The sequence below is a fragment of the Ambystoma mexicanum genome, chromosome 9 (genome assembly GCF_040938575.1).
Source record: "Ambystoma mexicanum isolate Mex_15411 chromosome 9, UKY_AmexF1_1, whole genome shotgun sequence".
NCBI classification, from domain to species: Eukaryota; Metazoa; Chordata; class Amphibia; order Caudata; family Ambystomatidae; genus Ambystoma; species Ambystoma mexicanum.
The window spans coordinates 389,547,786-389,573,994 of record NC_090931.1 but is presented as its reverse complement, the minus strand read 5'-3'; the positions used below and the strand labels follow the sequence as shown (position 1 = coordinate 389,573,994).

At 46.1% G+C, this 26,209-nt stretch overlaps 1 protein-coding gene across 2 annotated transcripts in view; it reads right to left on the bottom strand.

The window, feature by feature from the left end:
- The window catches only part of PHKG1 (phosphorylase kinase catalytic subunit gamma 1), a 417,011-nt gene that overhangs the window by 207,771 nt on the left and 183,031 nt on the right, over nt 1-26,209 (bottom strand). For both annotated transcript variants that reach the window (XM_069614874.1, XM_069614875.1), the window contains exon 4: nt 1,971-2,025. In XM_069614874.1, coding sequence (XP_069470975.1) covers nt 1,971-2,025 — 55 coding nt within the window. The remainder of the gene's footprint in view (nt 1-1,970; nt 2,026-26,209) is intronic.

Below are 26,209 nucleotides of genomic sequence, written 5' to 3'. Positions count from 1 at the left end.
TCCTTTTGATTGGAGTGCCAGAGCTATCGTCTGGTGGATGTACATATATTTATGGCTAAGAAGGTTGGTGCAATCTCCGCCCCTATGCACTGCGTAGCTACTCAAAGGACATCTAAAACTGTACAAAGCATTGATCACGCGCAGCACGGAGCACAGAGAGAAAGGGCAGAGCCCTTGCCCGCAGCACAGGGCATAGAGAGGAGGAGGAGAAAGATGGGCAACATGAGGAATGGGTGCAGAGTACGGGACATGGAGAGAAGGAGAAACGCAGGGCATGTAGAGAAGAAAACGGGGTGTGGGGGGGCAACGCGAGCAGCCCACAAAATAAGGCAGGTACTGGGTAGATGAATGTGGGAGGTGAATTGCAGCACACTGTGAATTGCACTGGTGAGAAAGAGGAGCAATGTGGTGCATGGTAAGAACAGGAGAAGCACAGACCATAAACAAAAGGAGCGTAAAAGGAGTCATCCCAGAGTAGGCCGCAGAGGAAGGCATGCGGAAGCAGGGGCGCTGAGTACGCGGGTGCTAAGGGGCCCAGCCCCCGCTCCCACCCAGGAAAAGGCATCTGCGCTAAATGTCCCTATACTTACAATGGAACTTCCTAGAAATCTGTCCGCATGGCTGTTCCCAGAGAGAGAGCAGGAGAAATAGGGAATGGAGAAATGCAGGCGTGAGTGAGGGGGTGTAGGATGTCAGCACAAAGAAGCGGGGCACACATGAGTGGACTGGGAACCAAAAAGAGGTCCTGGAAATAATCTTCAAAGTGACCCCATAGTACACATTTTCAGCAAGCCCAATCCTTTTCCTACGGGAACGTTTGAAAATAACATAGGTTACCACACAAAAGAGGCCCAGGGTGCATAGGCCTACCATGTCCAGAGTTCCCTATAGGTCAGCCCACCCATGGGGGCACAGCACAGAGAGGAGAATAGGAAATGGGGGGCATAGAGAGGAGAATAAAAGGAGGGAATCAGGAGGGGCACGGAGAAAAGCAGATGGAAGAGGGATGATGTGGCACACACAAAACACACACACACAGGTGGCCGCACCATTGCCTAACACACACACACAGGTGACCGCACCATTGCCTAACACACACACAGGTGACCGCACCATTGCCTAACACACACACACACAGGTGACTGCACCATTGCCTAACACACACACAGGTGACCGCACCATTACCTAACACACACACACACACCGGTGACCGCACCATCGCCTGCTAGATTGGTGTACATTATGCTGCAGACTGATAGAAATAATAAAACATTATCAGGTATTTGTATGGTCCTACATGCCAGATCCTTTCAGCATCCAATTAATATTAGCTGCTAATATTACCCCGTCTAATTGTACTCAATGTATCAACCTCAGAAGGACGATGGACTGACCTCACCGGAAGTAAACGTGCGAAGTGCAGTCTGGCCTCCATGCCAGAGGCGAACGCTTACCTGCCTGCATTCCCCTCCAGGAATTGGCTTATGTTCTGAGATTCTATCTTATTTTTAACACTGTTTTTAGACTAACCCCAATCTGTATGCAGGCATAACTTATTTGCATTGACCACAGCATTTTTTGCAGTCCTGGGAAAGTGCATCTCAAGTGCAATTCTTTAGGGAGTGGGTCTTGAGCTTTAAGAATGCGGTCTCGCTACTAATCAATAGACCTTAGCATCCAGCCACACCAGAAACCAGTCATGTCACAATTTGGACCAGGGCCCTGGGCCTTAGAACCTTGGCAGATACCGGCCTCAAACTGCTTGCGCCTTGATTCCAGGGTGAACACGCTTGGTTAGGGCATGCATAAGTAGGGGTGAGGTTTTAGGTATCCCTGGTGAATGCCCCTCCCCACCCCAAATACATGCTTAGCACACTAAAGGGTGGCTATGGTAATGTTCTGGAAGGGAGCAGGAATTGGGTCACTGAGGTCACACAAGCGAACACTGATCAATGAAAGAACATACTTACAGGTCAAACACCAAGAAGAAGAATGTGTGGGATTCAAAGCTGTCCTTCAGCGCAACTGCAACACAAACAAATGGAATACTGATGTCAATGGACATGAAAAAGCGCTAACGTTTGACACGAGAAATGCTGGCTGTGCTACAATGGCACCCGTATCTCTTTCAAAATTCTCACAACCACCCACAAATGCAACAATCTCACAGCCCCTTCTTATTTATCTGACACGACAGGTAGAGATCAATCCACGAGACCAAGAAGAGCACAATACACGAATCAACTAGCAGTGCCTTGCATCAACAGAAACAAAGCAGGAGGCATGGGCTTCCCCTTCCTCGCACCTAAACTCTGGAATTCCCTACCTACTGACCTCAGAGCTGATGCATCCCTCTTCTCATTCCGAAAAAAGCTCAAAACTGCCCTATTCAACTAACCCCGTTTTTCATTGTGCTCCTGCTGTTCTTTCATATCTGTAAAAAAGTATATCTCGTCCAATGTAACCGTACGGACATGAATTGCATGTAACTAAGTATAAGCTACACTGTAACTAGCGCCACGATGCCTTCGGTCTGCTGTGCGCTCAACAAATGTGAATAAATAAATAAATAAATAATTGTGCGCTTTGAGGCCAATGGGCGAGTAGCGTGTGTAAGAATTACAAATAAATAAATAAAGTCCGGCAGAGCGACTATGAGGTTAAGGCTCAATCACATTTTTCACAGAGAGTGCATTTTTTGTACTGATTATTATACCTTTGTCTCCCCTTGACCAAACTTCACAAAACTGTTCCAGAAACGTTTGTCGGCCACCTAGTTTGGTTCATAGAATGTGTGGATCGGACTGGCTAAGGGGATGCAAAGTTAAAGGGGCGTAGACAGTTGGAAGGTCCTAAAGGCCTGTTGCGTAAACACTGAGGGCGCGATTCTCCAAAAGGAGCACAAATTAAAAAAGCGCAGTGGATGCGCTTTTTTCATTTGCACTCGTTGCTGAAATGCGCGGCTCACCTTTATTCTCAAATATAACCTATGCTTTGCACGTGGAGGGTTGGACAGTGGGGACAATATGCGCTAACATTCAGGCAAATAAGCATTTCGAGTGGGACATCTGTGGTTTGAAACACGGCTGTCACACTTAAAGAAAAAATCATGACAGGGTCAGAAATGAACCTGCCATTATTTACGCCTCCACCTGTTGCCAAAAAGCGCAGGTGAATGACCCTCATTTCTGCACATTTAAAAGTACACCCCGTTTGTGGTTTTGGGAGGCGTTTGTAAATGCGCAGACATTCCCCACTTATCTGAGCAAATGCGCAATGGGGGAAAGGTGCACCTGAATAAGCGCAGACGCCCTTTCTGAATTGTGCTCATTGCCACACTTGCGCCTAAAAAGTTTTGAGAATCTGGCTCTCAATTTTACAAGGAGAAGACAGTTGGTCCAATTTCAAACCCTTTTTGGTCCAGTGAAAATCAGTCCAGCAGTATTTAAAAAAAAAGTTATAAAAGTATAGCCATGATGACGAGGGCCCCGGGAGGTTAACAACCACTACGCAACGTGTAACTCATCATTATGGCTATTAGCAGCTGTCGCGGGGTGCTAATAGGCATTTATTTCTTTGAATTAACAGGTCGCAGCTAGCGCGCGACCTGTTCTATTAAAGAAATACTAATCTAACATGGCCGCCAGGCAAATGGAAGCGAGGCTGCAATCACAGCCACTCTTCCGACCATAGCATCTGTCGGACTTGAGAGGAGCAGCGCCGCAACCTCTTCAGGTAAGTCAGAGTGAGGGTACGGGTGGGATGGGGAAGGAACAGGGATGGCGTGGCAGGGAAAATGATGGAAAGGTCTTTAGCAGCACCGAGGTTGCTCAGAATGCGGGCTTATACTATGAGGGTGAGCCCGTGTTCCAAGCATCCTGATTGGCTGCAGGCTAAAGTGGTAGAGGTAGGTCAGTAGTGTAGTCATAATACTCTTGAAATAAGTATGAATAAAAACATGTTTTTTGGTAATCACAGGCTATATAAAAGAGCAAGGACACTTTTTATATAGGGTTTCATTAGAACAGGATAATAAATAGTCTTATTTGGGAGTAAACATGTTGGATTATACCAGTTGGACACCTCACATAACTTATGCTGTAAAAAGGCTGAGCCCATTGAAAGGACAACTATAAAAATGGTGATGGAGCAGGCTAACATCATCTAGCCCCAAACTGACAGGATTCCGCTGCCTACAATAGGACGTCCAGTGACCTATGGTGCCGAACTGTGGGGCCTTGACAAGCATACTGAATTTCTCAGTCAAACGAAAGATCTTTCTGGGAGCATCTTTTGCTCTTCCAGAAAAGCTTTCCAAATGCTGCATTGACCTGTGATGTATATTATGATTTCGTACTGGAAAGGGCCTCAAATTCACTGGCAATATTTGCAGCGGAGATACTTTTGACATTGATATCAGTCCAATTGACATAGCATGGAAAGAACATCTGACTCTTCTTTTTCCTTGTCAGGAGGGGATACAGACCCCTCACCGCCGTGTGGTGGAGACCCTTTTGGGGAGAACCCCATGTACATCATATCCAAAAGGGCGGCGGTAGTAACAAAGAAGGCCCCTAAACTTTTTCCCACCTCATGTGCCAAGTTGCATGCAAGCAGTATTTATGTGCATCACACTTCTCCTTAGATGATGACTCCTTTTAAGGGTGGAAGAACACCCATGGAGAAGGGAGACATCAGCGGCAAACATCCTGGTGAGAAGAGACCCAGACGGAGGGGGAAAGGCCTTACTGAAGGGACTGAACATCAGCGTACAGTCAGAGAACCTAATGCGCATGGCCAGAAGCTGATAGCATGAGAGTTAGGAGACAAAGCTGCTACGCTGCACCTCTGCACACTGCGCAATGGACAACAACCACAGCCGGCCCAGAGTGGGAACCGACGCAGGCCCCCCCTAAACCACCAGGAAACCCACAAGCCCAAATAAGGACTTACTTCAGGGGCAGTCAGGACAGACCCCAGCCCCTTACACAAATTGTGTCACTACTCAGCCTCCATTCTCGAGCAGCGGCGGCACTGAGCAGAGCAAGGGGGTGGGCCTAAGAGGCCATCGTAATGCTTTGCATGTGTGTAACCCTCCATGGGCAGAGAAGACATGGCCAGATTGGATAGGGACCAAGAGCCAATCTAGAGAGGGGAAGGACCACAAAATGAGATACAGGAAACAGGAAGTTGTGGGTTGTTTGGGTGAGGTCAGAGGAGGTAGTGGTGAGGGTCAGTGACCAGCAAGAGAAAGGAGGGCATGAAGGAATGCGCAGGGTCTTTTTTTTAGCTGGTGAGACATTGGGTAGTGAGTTTAAATGGTACTGCGGTAAGTGTGATAGTGAAGAGAACATCCAAAGTGACATCAATGGGTGGAGGCAAAGCATAAAAGAAGTGAGTGACATCGGAGGGACAGAAGAGGGAGACAGAGAGCAGAGTGAGTGAAGAAGGGTGAGCGTGGGAACAGGAGAGTAGAGAGAGGGAGAGAGGGAAAAGGAAACAGAGGTAGAGAGAAGGGAGAGGTGAGTACATGGACGTGACAGATAACTGATTATATGGGTGGAGTGTCTAGAATGTACGACTCAATAACATCATGGACACTAACCACTGTTAGAGTAGGAACAGCTAGGAAATCCCGGAGAAAGGCTAGATAGATAAGGTACTACCCTATAGGTACATCCACTCCAGAATAAGGAAGACATTAGATAGCAGGGGTCAAGCTTCAGTAGCTAATAACCTGGGATTCACGGACGCCTAGGTTAGGGAGGATGTGTTGTTCAAGATGAGAGAGAGGGAGAGAGCGGGAGAGAGAGAGAGAGAGAGCGAGCGAGAGAGAGGGAGAGATGCCTTAGGGCCCAATACAAAAATCAAAATAAGAACCCTTGAATCGTCTTGCATTGTCCTTTCATCTCCAACATCATCTGTCATCCCTTCAGGAGGAATTACGCCCCTTAGGTTTGTCGAACCTTTGTTTGAATACAAATCTCAATGGCTCCAAGGTTATAGTTATGTAAGATCTAACATGAAAGAGGCCGAGCAGGCAAAAGCTGGGCATGTGATTGCATCATGTAAATTAGGCACTTTAACTTGGCTAGATCTCTACTCGGGCGATGTAGGCGTGCAACCTTATATACAGTTGTTAAGCAGCAAACAGGAAAGATGTTTCTTTGCATTAGTCTGCTGTAAACTGCACTTTAACTCTGTTTTTAAAAAATCTTGGATATTGAGTCATACCAGTTATTGCTGCTGCTGCAGTTTGGGAATGGATGAGAACCGTCTTCACTTTTTTACTTATTTTTCTTCTGTACAAGAAGCTGAGAAACAATCAGCTATGACCAAGACTCAGAGCTAAAGGTAAACATTCTGCAAATGAGGCAGTGGCTTTCTCGTAGAGTGACTTAGATTATCAGGGTGACAAAATCTGTGGGGAATCTTTTATATGCATCTTGGAAACTCAGAATGCATTTGGGTCATATTGCTCCCTCTTAGTTAATGAAAGGCTCGTATGTGGAGGCTGCGGGATCATGTCTATGTGAATATGCCTCGAGGGTGGCACATCGTGTACATCTTGGTTAGTAAAACTCTGAAATGTTTTGGTCTTTTTCTCTAAAGTAGGCTTTTTTAAGATTTTATGTAAATATGTGCTTACACTTTTTAATGATGTTAATATCTATTGTGTGCTTTTTATTACCCGTATTTGTTTGATGCTTATACAAAAGGCCTATAGGGCCGAAAGTATTAATGCAAAAAAAATCCACACATTTACAAAAAAAAAAACGTATGGAAATCAGTCCGAAATATTTTTGCCAGGATTTGGAATTCAATAAATTTAGACCTGAAAGCCATATACAAGGAATCCATAAGGGCACACGAGAAACCATCAATTCATTTTGCATTCTCAGAGACTTACTGTGCCAACCATCTAACTGGCTGACATGTGGTCGGTCAGTTGGAGGAATGGTCTTAGAGAAATCCTGAGTGGGAATCTGTAATATGCAGTGCTTTCACCACCCAAACTGAATGTGCAGAGGGACATCAGCAGACCAGGAACTCTGTCCCAGGAGCAGCTCCTCCATAACGGGTGACCGGATGCCGACCCGCCCCCATTATGGACGAGACAATTCAGAGCTCAGTGAATACCTGAGCGCTCCCTCACCTACAGCCTATAGCTGAGGGAGCACTTCTGGGTTTGCCTATATTAAACTCTCCCTCTAGAGGCCTCCGCTCGTTGTCCTCCAACTCTCTGCGGGTGAGCCGCTTCCACAAACATAGCTTTGGGGGTAGATCTTTATCCTCTGCAGGTGCCTCCCTCTGAAACAGCCTCCCTGCTTCTCTCCGTCTTGAACCGGAACACCTTAAGTTCCGAAAACTCCTCAAGACCTTCCTTTTCCCTTCCTCCTTCTCTCTCCCTATCCCTTCCTAACCTCCTTTCCTTTCTCTCGCCCCTCTCCCTAACTCTGTTCAGGGTTTGCTGACTGGTTCACATCCAGAGCCTAATAGCTCCCAGGCTCCCCGCCAGTCTTTTGCACTTGTCTCCAGGCCGATGCACTTTTTTCAGCATTACTGCACTTTCAACTTACGCTCCATAAGCCGGGCAACCTCTCTTCATTTAACCCAGGGCCCTGCCGGAACGGACTCATTGTTGTTCCCCTCCTCCCCTCCCTGCACCTCCGTATGTATGTATGCATTACCTAAATGTTCTAGGACCAGTTAATTGTCTGTCCTGTCCCCCCTCCCTGGCCCCCGACTGTTTCTCGTCTCCCCCTCCCGAGCTTGGTCGCAACTATAACACTTCATGCACTTACACTAGCATAAATGGCGCCAGGCCTAGTATTCTTGTTTTCTTTCTCTGTTTTGATCATTTGGAATCTTCAAGGCCTAAGAATGATTACTGTATTACCTTGTTCCCTTCCTACCTTGAAGCACTTTACCTGTGTATAAGCGCTGTATAAACAATTGATAAATAAAAAATATATGTTGTGGGGCAGTAACTCAGCTCTGCATGGGCAATGAGCCATGTAAGGCTGGGGCCTTTTGCTTCCCCAGCCTTGCATAGCTCACTGATCAAGCTGACTAGGTTACTGTATCCTCAAAATGCCTAGGGGGTGCTCTTGCACCTTCTTGTGCATTAGTAGGGCCTGAGGCGACCAGTCCGCGCTACTAACCATCATTCTCCAGCAGAAGGAAGCAAGGAGAGGTGCTCGATTGACACATCTTCCTTCTTCTTGTCTGGATGTGTTTGCAGGGAGGGCCTTCCAGACGGAGCATTTGAGCGGGAGCCTGGAGCCGATCCACAGGTAAACATATATATATATTTTTTAATTAAGGTCTGTATGTGAATGATTGTGTATACGTGTGAGTGAGTAAGTATTGTTTTTGAATGTGCAATTGAATGAATGCAAGGGTTGCTGAATGTGCAAGTAAATGAGTAAAAGAAATGCTGATGATTGTGTGAGTGTATGAACGGGGAATGTATGAGTGAATGAATGCTGATTGCGCAAGTGTATCAAGGAGCAATGTATGTGAGTACTTTGTGTTGTAATCAGAGTGAATGCAATAGTGACTGTTGAATTATTTAATTGGTGGGGCCGTGTAAGTATTTGCCACAAATATGCAAAAGGACCGAGCAAGGCAGCCGAGGCCGAACCATCCAAGGGCTTGCCGGCTGGAAGTGGTTGTGTGTGTGTGGGTGGAGGGGGGAGCATTTCATGATGCCTTTCTCCACAATAAATGCCAGTAAAAAACATCTTCATGCTGACTGTGCCCTTACATTACCATGCTGCCTGCACCAATATATGTTGCCACTTTCATATCAGAGCATACTCATGTTTGCTTTGTGCACGGTGTCATTGATAATAGCATAGGAAAACATGTTCAAGCTGGCTCTACAAATATATGCCACTACCCCCACTAAGATCACACTCCTGTTGGCTTTGCCATTAAAAATGCCATGCCATAATAGGAAAGCATCTCCAAATAGGCTGCAGCAATGTAGGCAACTCTAGACATGTAATAACAGTTATCATGTTTGCTTTATCAAAGATGACAGCGTACAAAATGTCAGGCCACAGTATGCAAAGGCTAGACTGGATGCACAAAAATTCTAGTCTAGCCACATATTACCATTTATCATGTTTGATTTATATTGTGTTATTTTATTTATTTATTGTTTGCCTGTTAGGCGCTTATACAGGAAGTAAATACTGTTTCAAAGCGCCCACAGGGTAAAAAAAGGGAGGGAACAATGGGATGTGAAACAATTAAACAATTAATACAATTAATTGCATAAAGAAATATTAAATACAGTGGGTGGGGAGGCGTAGCTACTATGCCTTGTGATTGTTCAGAACGCGCAAGTGCAGAAGAGAGGGGGAATGGGATAGGTGCTGTGGTACTCATGGGTGAGCAACAGGTAAAGTGCAATGCAGGGTAAGTGCGAGCCACCATGGAAGAGGGTGAGCCGAGGCAAGTGCCGAGTTAAGAAGCTGGGGACAATTTGGTGAGGGAGGGCAGGACCCAGAGGATTTATAAGGGCCCTGCACACCAAACAAGCAACTGTGTGATTAGCAGAGGAGAGTGAGGGAGGGGGGGAGAGGTAAAGAGGAAAGTCTTGAGGAGCTTCAGGAATTTAAGGATGTCCTGCTTAAGACGAAGAGGGATGGGGAGGCTGCTCCAAAGAAGGGAGCCAGCAGGGTAAAGCGATCAACCACCTGCCATATGTTTAGCGAAACACTTTACACAGAAAGAGTTGGTGCCAGAGGAGTGTAGGGGTTTGGAGGGGGGACTATTTAGTAAGAGAGAGTTGCAGATAGTGTGGTACCCGGCCCCAGACAGCCTTGTGTATGATACAGAGGGATTTGAATTTAATCCGTGAAGCAAGCAGGAGCCAGTGAAGACTTTTTAGGGCAGGAGAGATGCAGTTCCTGGGCTTGAGGCCAAGGATAATTCTTGCTGCCCTATTCTGGATTAGCTGTAGAGGTCGCAGAGTGGGAAAAGGGAGACTCAGGAGGAAGCTGTTGCAATAGTCAAGCGTAGAGAGAACCAGGGCTCTGGTAACAATGAGCTTCTGGAGGAAGGTGAGAAACGGTAGAATTCCTTTGAGAAGGAAGAGCTGAAAATGGGGCTTCTTGGCAATGTCCTAAGTGTGAGGGAGGAAGGAGAGAGAGGAGTCGAAGATGACTCCAAGGTTTCTGGCTTCAGAAGAGGGAGCAGTGGGAGAGCCCAGGGAGGAAGGCCAGAGTGAAGGGAAGAAGTCAAGGTTAGGGGTCCCAATGGGAAGGATCTCTGCTTTGCTGGCATTTAGGCAGAGATTGTTGGAAGTGCATCAGGCCTGGATGGCAGAAAGGCAATCAGGGATGATGGAGGGTGCAAGAGGGTCATCATGGAGTTTGAAGAAGAGTTGTGTGTCATCAGCATAACACTGGAAGTTGGGGGAGAAGGAGGAGATGAGGAGTGCCAGCTGAGTGAGGTAGATATTAAAGAGCCAAGACAAGAGGATAAAGACCTGGGGAAAACCACAGGGGGAGAAGGAAGTAGGAGAGGAGAAGGTGCCCAGGATGACTTGAGAGGAGTGATCACTAAGTGGTCAGTCAGTCCAGTGCCTGCTCTGAGATACCAAAGGTATTGTGGAGCCTTTGTATGAGAATTGAGTGGGTACGATAGAGCATCCAGTAGTGGTAGGGGGGAGTACACTTGGTTAGATAGGTGGGAGGAGAGCGAGGGGTATATAATATGCTTAGGAAGGCACGAGAAGGAAAACATGGAAGGGGTATGTTTACAATTGGACTGAAATTATACTTCTATGGGGTGCAGTGCTGAAAGGAGAGATAGCTGGAGCAGAGATGCTCATTGTGCCTGGGGATATGTCTGAAATGTACTCACTGCATGTTGCGCATGGGCATGTTGAAGCTATGACCAAGAAAACACATACAGTAAAGACCTTCTACTTGCTTCCCTTGGCCCCCAACAACATTAGGGAGGAGTTGCATGTCAGAAATATGAATTTGCCAAGTTTGCTTAAGCTCCCTAAAAAGCAAGCAATAAAAAACGAAATTATTTTTATTTCCTAATTTATGTCATGGTTCCCAAAAACCTAGACTTCTGCTTGTGTGCAAAGTGCTTATAGACACAACACCTGTCCATGGCTTAGCCACGGTCAGACTTTTGAGCCTTCGAGTGTAATGGTGAGCACAAGTAGAAACCATGACCAAGAAAACACAGCATGCAAATCCCCTCTCCTTACTCTCCTAAGCCCCAAAACTGCCACGAATGGCCATGCTGTATAGATGGGGAAAGCTGAAAGGAAATATGGGCACATTTAAGTGAGGGTGAGATTTCAACCACGACTTCCTTAGGGGCAGATGTCCCAGTCTGGCCTTCCTGGAAGTTCCTTAGTCCTGCTAGGACCTATAAGGTTATGGTTATATTGGTGTATGAAGCAGGAATCCTTTTCCGCTGAGGTTGAGCATTATTCAGAGTTAATTTACATAATCCAGATTTTAACTAGCCTTCTCACCATGGGCTGCAGTTATTGTGCCCTGTTAATAGAGGGCATCATGTGAATGATAGGTCAAAACAAGGGTGCATGGTATAGTTAACATATTAGATTTCCAAGTCAACTCTTCTGGTTTTTCTTTTTTTTTTGTGTTTGTAAGTGGGCTGCTACCTGCTGTCTTAAGGCTGCTTGAAATGCGCGTCGACATTGAAAGCAAAACATTATAATGAAAGCTCAACATAATATAACATGTCCTAACCAGCTATTATAAATAGAAACCAACATCATATCCTTCCCTTTAACGAAAGGAGTGAATGAGTGCATACAGTATCACTCAAATTGATTCTATTCGACATGCATTTAGCTTTCGGAAAAGAACACTGATCTTAGCAGAACAAGACATTACACACATGTTTCTAGAGTTTATGGTGTAGCATAAGTTAACACAGTGTAGAATACCAAGCCTAACTGAGTGTAGTGCTCACATACACCACCATCTGCTCCAGACTCAGTTTCTGGGTTTGAAGTGTACTCCTCTTGGGGTTACCTGATTTCAAGATGTAAATGGCAGCTGTTTTGTAGGCCAAGGCCCTGGGTGTTCAAAGGCAAGGGACTCCACCCCTTGAACGCTTCCTTAACACTGTGGTGCCATTCCTCCATTAATAAAGGCCTGTTAATTCTGTTGACCAGGGGAAGGAACATTTGGGTCATTTTTGGTGGGAGAGTGATGGTTCATCCTTTGAAAAAACTGGTGGCTTCCATACATGGAGTTTCTTTTTATTTTGTTTAATTCATGTGACCAAACCCTAGGCTTGTGCTTCTGTGCAAAGTGCCTAAGGGCAGAGTGCATGTCATTGGTTCCACAGGACACAGACCTTGAGCCTTACATAGTGTCATGGTGAGCTTGAGTATGTTGAAGCCCTACCAAGAGCACAAAGGTGGCAAAGCCCTTCTACATACTTCCTTAGGGTCACTAACAACATTTGGGAGGGGTTGTATGGAAGACATCCAAATTCACCAATTTTGCAACAGCTCCCTGAAAAAGAAACAAAAAAACTTCAATTTTTTGAGGGGGCTTTCTTGAGTAATGTCATGGTTACCAAAGGTTTGATTTCCACCACAATCCTAGGCTTGTGCTGCTGGGCAGAGTGTTTAAGGACATGGAGCACGTCATTGGCTCGGCATTGGTCAGACTTTTGAGTCTTCCACTATGTCTTTGTGAGCCTGAGCATGTTGAATCCCTAACAAGAAAACACAAGCGGCAAAGCCCCTCTAGTTACTCCCCTAGCCCCAGCAACATTTCAGAGGGGTGGTATGACAGAAATTTTAATTTGTCACTTTTGCAACAGCTCCCTGAAAAGTGGGCGAAACAACTTTGATTTATTTGGAGGCCTTTTTCAGTAATGGCATGGTTACCAAAGGCTTGTGTTTCTGGCAAGAGTGCTTACTGGCACAGAGCATATCATTGGTTCCACATTGGTCAGACTTTTGAGTATTCAACGGTTTCATGGTGAGCCTCCGCATGCTGAAGCCCTACCAAAAATACACCCTAGGGCCCCCAATAACATTTGTGGGGGGGAAGGGTTGTATGGCCGGAATCCGCATTTGCTGATTTTGCAGCAGCTCCCCGAAAAGCTAGCAAAACAACTACTATTCATGGTTAGCCTTCCATAGTGTCATTGTAAGTTTTTTCATAGATGTGCAGTAGAAAATGTCATTCCACAGTAAGAAATGGCTAGACTGGTTGCACCCAAATGCCAGTCTAACCACATAATAACACTTATCATGTTTGCTTTATCATAGATGCCCAGTAAAACAAATTCAGCGCATGCCTCTCTCCTTCCTCTTCCCCCTGCCATCAGTGCCCCAGCCTAGGAAACACAAGCGTACACACACATTCCCACAACATTTACTTGCTCATTCACACATGTACCCATACACCCATCACTCGCTCGTTCACATGCACACCCAACATCATATACACACTCATATGCATGCAAACATGCGCACATTAAACTTTAAACTGAATCTTACCTTCTCTACCGGTCTGGCTGCTCCTCATCCCTGAAAGCCCTCTGGATCCAACAGCATGAAGAGGGACCAGGATGCAGAGTGCCTGCTGGTTCCTGCACATGTGTACAGGAGCCAGGGTGCCCTTTAAGCACTGCCAGAGGCCATCTGAATATGCAGGGTGGCACAAGAGCACCTGCTGTTTCCCTACCCTATCTCAATGGGTCATGTAAGACTAGGAAAGCAAAACGCCATAGCCATGCATGGTCCATTGGACATGTGCGCTGGGGAGCAGAGACACTGTCAAAGGGAAACAATGTTTCCCTTTGACAGTTAAAGCCGAGGGTGCTTCTATAATGGGCAAGGGTACTGATAATCGGCACCCCCTCGACCATTATGGATGAGCTGCCCCTGCGGTCATACCCATTCAGTACACAAGCGGCCATGCACCCATACAGCCCTCATAGGCATGCATTCAGACAATCCGATTACAAAAAAGAAAAAGAAATTTTACTCACATAGATTCCCCATTTATACACTCACACAATCAGCAGCATTCATTCACACATATTCTCTGCATTCACTTGTACATTCCCCATTCATAAAAGCATGCAATCAGCAGAATTCATTCACTCTCATATTCACCAGCATTCATTACCTTTTTGTCTCTCTTCCTCGTCCCAGTACTTATTTGTGATCTGGGTGACTTCACATAAGTACTGTGATGAGGAAAATAGGACTAGAAGTAATGAAGATTACCGGTAAGTAATCTATCCTTTCATTCACTCGCACATTCCCCATTCACAACTCACATGATCAGCAGCATCCATTCACTCATTCGCTTTCACATTCAGCAATCACCTGCATTAATTCATGCGAACATCCTTACTCAAACATATACACAATCACTCACATACATGCACAGACACATAAATGCACACTTAAAATAAATCCTTAACTATGTCCCAGCTCAGCTCCAGGCTCCCGCTCAGCTGCTCCATCTGGAAGGCCCTCCCTGCAAACCATCTAAGCAGGAACCAGGGAGAGGTGTCAATCAAATACCTCTCCCTGCTTCCTGGAGCTGGACAGAGAGGGTTTAAACGGCAAGGACTGGCTTCCACAGGCTCTACTAAGTTACAGGAAAGCGCAGGAGCATTTTGAGGGTGCATTAGCTGTAGAGAGATGTGTTCCAAAACCTGTACGATACAAATAATCCAAAAAGGTCAAACAACCACTGCACCACTTTGCAAGAGAAAACAAGGTTTATTATATGCAAAGGTTTCAGACAATCCTGTAAAACCGAACTGACACGGAGCTTGTGACTCCCCAAAAAGTTACAGGTTATATAGCAGAAAACCTGCACGTTATCATAGGTACATAGGTTACAACTTCATCCGACCACCATCCTCATTGGCTACCAGCTATATAACATGCTAATATCTCACTATAGTCCCTGGACCGATTGGCCACATCTTATCTAAGCCCATTCTCCTATGCACGTTGCCCACTACATCATCCCTATTGAATCCTAGTACAGGATTGGCAAACAGGCATATTGATACGCTAATAAACAAAGTAAGGCCTTCTCATTATACCAAACGCTGCTGTACACACAAACTGCCCCAGGCAGAAATTTGTACTAAATTTACTGGCATCACCTCTGCTCCTCTTATCCCAAATCATGGTACGCTCCAGACACGGTTCCCCCCTTATCTCCTTCAGACCCCAGGTGCCCAGTAATGACATTAGCAGGGCACCAGTCTTGGGTGTCAATTTCAGGGATTTATTTGCTTTGGTTAGGCATCTACTTGGGATGACCGCTCACAGGATGAGGGGAGGAGTGCTCTAAATGCTCACCTGGCCTGTTGGCATCACAAACCCTCATGCCCTGTTCTCATGAATTTGTCCGTCAAAGAGCGCATCCCTAGCTACCCTCCCTACATCTAACATTCCATTCCCAATGCCTTTGAGCTATGTAGCTGGATACAATTAGCGTTTATCTGCACTCTCTTGGGGGATGGAAAGGGGATTTGTCTTGGGTCTGAGCTAAACAGAGCACAGCTCCATGTCAGGGCCGTCATTCGGTTCATCGAACACTAGGCCTTGAAATTCAATACGGTGGCACTCTTATCACGTCGACCGGCTGAGCTTGCTTTTACCACAATACCTTTCTTACTCCATCTTCCACATACTTCAGCTCCCTTCTCTCACCTCACTCAAAACATAACTTTGTGTACTATTTCTAAACACAGGGCCTATAACCCACTGCCCTATCTAAAACCTCTGCAACCACTACATTAATACACGTGTTGCTCATTCTGTGGTGCTATATGAAGTATCTATTAGGTGTCAAAACAAACTACAAGTGATACATCCGCCTTCTGCTGCACAAAACTCAACCTGCTCACAGTGTGGCACTTACTAATAGGTTTTTCTCATCCTAAATCTTGGTTACGCTCACCTGGCTCCCACAGAGGCGTCGATCTGAACTGGACAGCTGCGGTCTCCACCAATGTGACACGTAGGGCCAAGATGACGGACTGGACTGGCCCACCTAGCTTTGTTTGCTTGGCCCGTAGGAATATTCTTCTGATGGTTTGAAAAGATGAGCTCTCCATCCTGCATTGAGCGCAGGGGCGCGTTGATAATCAGTTGCTTCACTGGCTCGAAGGAATTGGTGAGTTCCAGAACAATATTGACTCCGAAAAGTATGTAGTTCGTAAGAGTTCACATGTCTGACTTTCACTCTTGTCCGATTCCTTGCAGTTTGCAGCTTGACCCCAGCGAAGAGTTCCTCGTGGTAGCTGATGAAGTTCAGGTAAGGATTTGGCTTATCCTACACAGTTCAATAAAATAAGGCCAGAATGTAACCCGTGGCTTTCTCCCTTATTCAGGTGTGGAGAGAAAATATGAAGTTCGGAGAATAATGCCTCCGGTGGTAAAATTAGGTAAGTATATTCTGGTGAGAAGAGTTCCCCTTGTTTGTCCCTTCGTTCACCTTGTTGTCCTTTTGTTCCCCTAAGGGGCCGGGGTACGGCGAGGATGCAATGGAGACTGTGCCGACCTGTGAAGAGGAATAGTACCCCCAGCGGTAATCAGGTAAATCTATGGGGGTAGTTACTATTGCCTCTGTTTATTCCCTTGGCTCACCTTTGCTGTTCTGGTGTTTCCCTTAGGTGCCAGAGTTCAGCGGGAACGTGCAGAAGGATGCGGTGGATCATGAGGATGCTGCGAAGGCCGGTGAGTTCAGCGCGGCGCTGCAGCAGGCGAGGCGGCGCGCGTAAAATGCTTCTTTCTTCCAGCTCGAAGGCACGTTGGATCTGGAATTCAGGTAAGGATCGAAGGTTTTGCTCTTATTCTAACCTCTTCTCCTTCTGTTCCTCCCTTTTTCTAGGAGCTGCAGACTCGAGGTGGGCGTGGCAGAAGACTGGATGCAGGCTTGCAGACACGGTGAGCGTTACGCTGCTGGATGCAGAATAACGCAAAGCGTGTGCTGCTCTTCGGGCATGGTTTAAATAACCTCCAAAGTAGTCCCAGGTAAGTATTCCTCCCCAGCCCCACCCGAGTAAAAAATAGTCCCTAGGTAAAATAGTCCCTTCCAAGCCTCATCTGGCTTGGAGCTCTGCAGCATGGTCTGCATCAGGTAAGCTTGCAGCATGGTCTGCATCAGGTAAGTTCTACTTTATGAGCCTGGCGCCATAGACTATCCATATGAGCTTGGCGCCTTAGGCACCAGGACCGCACCCAAACAGCCCCTAGCAGGGGTTTTTGGGCTTGCTCAAAATAACTTGATGCCTGCTTCCGGGGTTGCTGGACCTGGTCTGGTTCCCCGGGGGTAGGCATCATGACAGCACTCCCCCCCAAGGCCCCTCCTAAAGTCGTTCTTCCCCGTGGTTTTGGTTTGTCTGGGAAATTTCAGTGGAATCTTTTCACCAATCGAGGTGCATGCACGTGGTCACTAGGTTCCTAAAACCTTTCCTGTGGTCCGTAACCCTTCCAGTCGATTAAATAAAAAAGTTTTGACTTCACCATCTTGGAGTCCAGGATGTTCTTAACTTCAAATTCGGGTTCCCCGTCTATAAGGATGGGGTCTGGTGGCTTGGTTAGTCTTGTCCCTGGTTGCACTGGATTCAAAAGTGACACATGAAAGACGGGGTGAATTTGCATATTAGCAGGTAAGTCCAACTTGATGGCAACTGGGTTGATAATGGCCTTAATAGAGTAAGGTCCCAAATATCTAGGGTTAAAGGTCCGCGTTCCCTTGAAAGGTATGTGTTTTGTGGCCAAGCATACTTGGTCCCCTATCTGGTACTGTGGAGTATCACTTCTATGCCGATCAGCATCTTTCTTATATTTCTCCTTCGCCTGTTTTAAATGTGCAGTTGCCTCCTTAAAGGCTTGTGTAATCGTAGCATGTAGATGTGCACTGCAGGCATTTCTAAGTGTTGGGGTGAGTCAAGGTCTGAGGTTCGAGGGTGGTGCCCATATAGGATATAAAAGGGGCTTTGTCCAGTTCCAGATTGTACTGAATTATTGTATGCATATTCAGCGATCCAAAGAATGTCCTTCCAATTACTCTCAGTCTGATGTAACATACAACGCAGGTATTGTTCAAGAGTCTGGTTGGTCCTCTCCGTTTGACCATCTGTCTGGGGGTGGTGACTGGTCGATAATCTCACGTCGATTTGCGCCAATTGACAACATTTCTTCCAGAATAGTGAAATGAATTGACTGCCCCGGTCAGAGACTAACACGGACGGAAATCCATGTATGCGAACAATGTTTTCGAGGAATTCTTTGGCCAGGATTGAGGCTGAAGGTAGTCCTTTTAAAGGAATAAAGTGGGTCATCTTGGAAAAAAGATCCACAATAACTAGAATGGTGTTAAACCCATTACAAGGAGGTAGATCGGTAATAAAGTCTAACGATAAGGTGTGCCAAGGTGTAGGCGGAATGTCTAAAGGTTGTAAGAGTCCAGCTGTTTTTTTCTTTTGACTTTTGTTTTGGGCGCAAATGCCACAAGACATCACAAATGATTTAATATCCTTTCGCCAGGTGGGCCACCAGAATTTTCTTTTAATTTTAGCTTCAGTTTTTGCAATACCTGGGTGCCCCTCCATTAAGGTATCATGATAACGGGAAATGACTAGCTCTTGTAGTTCCTTCTGTGGCAGAAATAGCCGCCATTGGTAATAAGGCAGATCATTGGTGACAGAGTAGTCTGGGCCTTTCTTTACCCAGTCCTGCAGGGCTGTAGGATCAAAGAGTTGCTGGATCTTTACCTGAATGTCCTCTAGTGTCTGTAGAGTAGTCATGCCAAGAATCCTTTTTTTGGAAATTATAGGTACTGGTTTTGGGTTCACTTCTGCCTCTCCCATCCCTATTCAGGATAAGGCGTCTGCTTTACCATTCTTACAACCTGGTCGATAGGTTATCACGAAATCAAACTCGGCAAAGAACAATGCCCATCGGCGTTGACGTGACGATTGGGCCTTGGCTGTTTTTAAATACTGTAAGTTCCGGTGATCGGTGATCACAGTAATGGTATGCCTGGCACCGAGAAGATAGTGCCGCCAAGCCTTGAAGGCGGATTTAATGGCTAATAACTCCTTGTCGGTAACCGCATAGTTTAACTCGGGTGCCGAGAACTTTCTGGACGAGGATGCAATGGAGACTGCGCCGACCTGTGAAGAGGGATCGTACCCCCGGCGGTAATCAGGTAAGTCTATGGGGATAGTTACTATTGCCTCTCTTTATTCCCTTGGCTCACCTTTGCTGTTCTTGTGTTCCCCTTAGGTGCCAGAGTTCGGCGGGAACGTGCAGAAGGATGCAGTGGATCGTGAGGATGCTGCGAAGGCCGGTGAGTTCAGCGTGGCGCTGCAGCAGGCGAGGCTGCGCGCATAAAATGCTTCTTTCTTCCAGCTCGAAGGCGCGGTGGATCCGGAATTCAGGTAAGGATCGAAGGTTTTGCTCTTATTCTAACCTCTTCTCCTTCTGTTCCTCCCTTTTTCTAGGAGCTGCAGACTCGAGGCGGGCGTGGCAGAAGACTGGATGCAGGCTTGCAGACACAGTGAGCGTTACGCTGCTGGATGCAGAATAACGCGAAGCGTGTGCTGCTCTTCGGGCGTGGTTTAAATAGCCTCCAAAGTAGTCCGAGGTAAGTATTCCTCCCCAGCCCCACCCGAGTAAAAAATAGTCCCTAGGTAAAATAGTCCCTTCCAAGCCTCATTTGGCTTGGAGCTCTGCAGCATGGTCTGCATCAGGTAAGCTTGCAGCATGGTCTGCATCAGGTAAGTTCTACTCTATGACCCTGGCACCTATGGCGCCAGGACTGACTCTCCATATGAACCTGGGGCCATAGGCGCCAGGACCGCACCCAAACAGCCCCTAGCAGGGGTTTTTGGCCTTGCTCAAAATAACTTGATGCCTGCTTCCGGGGTTGATGGACCTGGTCTGGTTCCCCGGGGGTAGGCATCATGACAACCTTTTAGTCTGACTGGGATGCTGTACGTGCCTTCCAACATTCCCCCTTTAGTTAAGAGTCCATTAACTAACCTAGCTGCTTCCCTTCGTCTATAGTCATAATCTTTGCGTACCCATGTCCTACACACATGGGATACGTTTCCCCCCTTTGGGCATATTCTTCCGGAGTGCACTTCATGAAACAGCAACCCCATCTCCTGCTAAGTCAACCCAATGCTCTACATAATTCTCAGGGTGAGGTGGAATGGAGGTCAATGTACCTGGGGTCATAAATCCTGCTCTGCCCTAACCACCCATGGCTTCATAACGCTATCCCACTCATCCGTCTGGTTGTACATGTGTCTTGTGCGGGGAGGAGTTCTACCCATTGTGATTGATGCCATCATAGTCGCACTCTTTGGCAGGGTCTTCGAACAGCTCGTCAAAATCATCTGTCACAGGCAAAGAATGACAAGCAGAAAAATCATGATAGGAACCAGAAACTTTACTGCTATTTCCAACCACGACAGGGCCCACAAGAACATCAAATTGAACCAGTTATCAGTATTTACTCCTGCTTCCTTCTGCATAGCAATCCTCAAGTTGTGAAGGACCCCTATCGCATGGGTCAGGGGCCCATTATCTGCATCTTTTGGGGAGGGATATATAAGTGCAACAAGAAAGGCCAATTTCTGTGCACATGCCCCCCTCCATAACAGTGAGCAAATCCAGCACATATTTGTTCTGGAGGGTCATGAGTCTTATAACCTGTAATTCAGTCAGAATCAAGCCCTGCTCTGTCTGGTTCGCTAAATGAAGCATCTTCCATCTGATGATCTGCATCCACTTGACATTTGCTGCAGTCTGGATACCTGGCACCTGGAGGGAGGCAAAACATGTCTATGTCCTACTGAACAGATGAAACTAGTCTGAGATCGCATTCAGTTTGACAGATGAGTCCTGCAACCAGTAATTGGATCTTTTCTGGTGACAAGGTATTGCTGAGCAACGGGCCCGCTTGTGGGACAGGGGTTTAGTTGCTCCTGGGGACGGCACGTTTATAATTGTCAGATGGGTGTCAGGAAATACCAGGACAGCTGAATACAAAGAGGTGAGAGATGGTGGGAGGTGGAGGTACGCATATTGTCCACACACTCAATACACATCGATCAATGCCTCTGTGGCTTTGGTCAGATCAGGAATAAATAGGGGTTTGTTGCAACTAGTGTTGGTCCCTACAGCTATAGTGCCATTTCCTCAGAAGGAAAAGGAATAATCCACCGGTATCTGCACTTTTGCTGGTTTCTCGCTTAACTCAATCCATGTCAGCTTTGGTACATAATCTCCACATTTTTTACCACAGTTCTGATTGACTTGTGCCACTACATCCTCCGAGAACCCCAGTAAGCCCCCCGCTGCACAGCTCACTTTTCCTGCCACCCATCTATCCTTGGAAAACAACGCACCTTCCATTTTCAACAATAGTTTTATTTTACCAACTGGCTTAGTCTTTGTTCTTGGCACAGTCTTTGTCATCTCTGTCCATTATGACCTCCTGGACCGTGAGTCCTTGTAAAAGACTGTGTACTCTGCACACAGCCAGCTGTACTAAACATTGGGCTATAAGAGATGGCATTTCCTCAGGTATAAACAACTTGTGTGCAACCGTTGCATGAGGTATCAAAGATCATACATAGCAGCTCTTGTTTGACCTTGCCCTCCCCACTTTGTGCATGTTGTCTGTCTCGGGCTGGTGCACAAAAATTACTCCTTTACATTGATTATACTCTACCTCTGTCTCAGTTTCCCTCCTGGTCTGTGTCATCCCCACATTTTGTACATCTGTGCCATTCCCATACCCTCACTTTATATGCCCCAACCATATAAAATAACCACAGAGACAATATAGAAAAAACGAAAGTAAGATAACCTATGCAACATATATATTGCACAACGTTTGAAATTCTGAACCTACAGAGGGGTAGAAAGAACAGAAAAACATGCAGAAAAAATCAACACATTTCATCAAGTTACAAGGATTGATCACTAGAACCATTGTGATCAAACAGGATGCTAAGGGTACACTTACTTTATTCAACAGGTTCTTCATTTACCTGAGAAGTTGGCACGCTACCGGGTGCTTTCCGAACATCAGACAATTAAACACAGAACTGCAACTCCTTCACACGAACCACAAACAGGGTTCCATACAATACGGTGTACGGGCCCCAGAACCGGCTCTCATGGCACCACCTCACAAACTTCCTAATGCACACCTGGTCCCCGGGATACAACTGTGGTGCTAGTAATCTCGCTGGATCCTTTGATATCACAGCCATATCTTCTCTTTTAGGAGCAATCTGTTGAGATAAGAGCTTTTGTCAGTTCCCTCTCAAATACCCCTGAAAGTCTTCCCTTAATATTTCTGTTGTCCCGTGAGCATCAGAGGCTGTGTGTGTGTAGGTGTGAGCGGTATATGCATTCTTCTCCCCGTCACAATCTCGTGCAGGGACAAGTGGTGGTGCTTACTTGGCTGCATCCTCAAGCTGAACAAAGCCAGAGAGAGACAATGCAACCAATTCTTCCCTAACGTAGTAGAAGGTTTTGATAACTTCGTTTTCAACAGTCCGTTCAATCCCTCCACAATTCTGTTGGCCTGTGGGTGGTATATCAAGCGAAACTTGTGTTGTATCCCTAATAAGGATGCAATTTCTTAAAAAGATCATTAAAAAGGTGAGTCCCATTGTCTAACTTTAGACGTTCACATATACTACAGTGAGGAAAAACCTTGCACACTAGAATTTTAGCTGCTGATTTTGCATCTGTTTGTACACAAGGGCCAGCCTCTATCCATCTTGAAAATGGGAAAACAACAATAAGATAACAGAAACTACTGCACCTGTTTAACTTGTCCATGTAGTCAATGCAGAGTTCCCAGGAGGGTTCGATTGGATGGAGCAATGCGCCAGGCAACGTTCTGAGGGTGTGTCCTGTACTATAAAGGTAACAAGGAGTACAGTTCACCACAAATTAATTAACATATTTATGAAAGTTGGGGACAAACCAGTCCTCCTGAACACCAGCTGCAATTGCACATATTGCAGCTCAATCCTCCATCCCGAGCTGCTTGTGAGCTCTGTATTTCAAAGGAACTACATTTCCTGATAACACCGGCCCTCATTTTCACGTCGGGGCAACGTTAGCGCTGGCGCGTTTGGGGAGGCCGGTTGTCTAAGGGTACTATAAATATTTCCATTGTCACCCAGCACTCTGTTCTTTCTTTGATCAGTCTTAGCAATTCTATTTGTGCTTGCTATAACATCTGAATTGTGAAATGTAATGCTGCCTTGTTTTCACTTAGTCTGTGTTTTTTAATTACCAAGCAGTAAGGACTGCATTTTCTTTGAGACCTTGATTCCTCAATTGTATCCATATTGTGCAGCCACTTCTAGATCTGAAGGAAGTAGCGGGCACTCACAAATTTGTTCACTCTGCCCCCCCCACTCTTCTCCACTGCATTGCACATCTTGCAGCTCAATCCTCCATCCCGAGCTACTTGCGAGCTCTGTAGTTCAAAGGAGCTACATTTCCCGATGACAAAAGCCGTAATTTTCATGGCTCTGGCACCTTAGCGCCAGTGCATTTGGAGAGGCCGCTTGTTGCCGGTTTGCATAAGGTGTGCACTGAGCGGTAGATCCTGATGGTACGGCAGTACTTAGGGTACGGTGTTCCTACTTTCACTTCTATTACCATAACCGCTACTTTTGATGTATGTACTAACTCTGTTTCATTCCTACATGCCACCTCTAATGTGGAGCAAGTAAATTCCCCTTTGGGTCCTCCTCATAAAGTCATTACTGATGCCCCGAAACCTACGCTGTATCTTACTCTTCTTAACACGCGCTCCTTGATTAAACATGGAGTAGAGATTGCCGATCATCTGTCTGAGTTTGCCCCTGATGTTGTGGCCCTCATCGAGACATGGATTAACTCATCTATACCCATCGATGCCACTATGTCTCTTCCACCAGACTACTTGATTTTTCGGTCTGATCACTTAGCCCAAAAGGGCAGAGGTGTGACCTTCATGTTAAAAAAACACCTAAACTGCCACCTGGTCTCCCATTCCATGCCTGGCAAATGTGAAACACAGTCAAGATGAAAATCAATGCTAATGTCAACTTGAGCTTCTTGGTCATCTATAGACCTCCAAACGATATGCCTCTGTTTGAAGAGAAATTCTTAGAACTCGTTAACTCGATCACTAAGGCTAAGACTCCATCAATTATTCTTGATGATCTGAACCTTTGGCCCAAATACCCCTCTGATAAACAAGCCCTCTCTCTCTTATCAGTGCCCTGGACACCATTCAATAATCACACTGGGTTAAATGGCCTTTGCACATCAGGGGCATACACTGGATTGGGTTTGACACATCTTATTACCCTTGCCAATGTCAAAACTATCCCCTCTGCATGGTCTGACCACTTTTTGATGAATATGCATGTCCCCCTGCCAGCCTCACTGGCCAGAAACTTCAAAAATGTTGCACCCTCAAAGATTTTGGCACAACTGACATCTTTTTTTCAGCCTGTAGATGGCCCCTCTGACTCTTCCAGTCTGGTGATTCATCTTAAGGGCAGTATCAATGCTGCCATTGAAAATCTAGTTTCCTTGAGGAAGAAAACAATCAAACTCAAGACCCACAAGAACACCTGGTACAGTGATAGTATCATCATACGTAGGCATACCAAAAGGTTTCTTGAAAGAGTTTGGTAGAAGGACCCCTGTCCTCAATCCCTCCTTCACTATAGACAGGCCGTGAAAGAATTTTGAATAGCTATCTTTGAAGCTGACTCTCTCTACCTTAACACTAGAATCACAACTGCTCCAGCTCTAGTGAACTGTTCAAAATCTTGTCAAAATATCAGGACACACCAGTAGCCAAGCAGGATGTCCGTAAAGATTCCGCCTGGTGTCAGGCCATAATGAATTCTCTGCCAAAATACTTTGCAATAGGCAGACCATCAGGGACCTTCAGGAATGCTCCACTGGACAAAGAACACCTCAGTTGGTCAGTCAGGGAGGCACTCTTCCCCCAGACGAATAATAATATCTTAAACTTCACTCAGTGTTCTGAGGTGGACATTCACAAGATTATCCTTGCAATGAAACCCACATCCTGTCTGGGCGATAGCTGCCCTGCCAACACCATAAAAGGCTCTCTTGAGCTATTGGTTCCTTGGATAACCAAACTCGTTAACTTTTCCTTCAGTGAGGGTGTGGTACCCTCCTCCTTTAAAAAGGCTTGGATTATGCCACTTCTAATATAAAAAGCAACTCAGACCCTGCAGTGGCAAAAACTACTGCCCCATCACAAATGTACCTTTCCTACTTAAGATCATGCGCATGATAGCCTATTCGTAGCTACAGAGCCATATTGAAGCACAGAGCATTCTGGGGACATGCCAGTCAGGTTTTAGAGTGCAGCATGGGATGGAGACTGCTATGTTGGATCTAAAATTGCTTGCCTTGTTGATGCTGCTGGACCTTTGGCGGCCTTTGACCTAGTGGATCACTCTCTCCTGGTCTCAAGACTAAGGACTCTGGCACATTGCTCAGACCTGGCTGCTCAATGGATCTCATCTTTCCTTGAGCCAAACACTGCCAGAGTGGCAGTTGGCGAGGCTAGTTACTTACCTGTTTTACAAACATGCAGTGTCCCTCAATGATCATGCATCTCACCAACACTCTTCAATATTTACATCAGGACCCTGCTCAGTCTGTTGGATGACCTGGGTGTGCAGTATACCAATTATGCAGACAACATCCAGGTCTTGCTCGAGCTTACTGGAAACTACATGCAGTATTTCTGACACTCTCCATAAAGGTTATGATGAAGTTCAAATAACTCACTAGCCTTAAATAGTTAGAAAACTGAGCTCCTGATTGTAGCATCAGGCCCATGACTGAAGAAATTAGATTCAGACTATGGCAGCTTCAGCATTGCCGGGAACAACATTAACGTCACTAGGAGTGTGAACATGTTGGTCATATTTTTAGACGCCAAACTATGTAGGAAGACTCATGTCTCAAACAGTCGCTCCTCCTGTGGCTTTGACACCAAGCTACTGAATAATGTTTGCCCATTCATTTCAGCCAGCAACTGCTCTTTACTAGCCACAGCACAAGTAAACTCTAGGTTAGACTATTAACAGTTTGCTGGCAGGTACCTCACAAGCT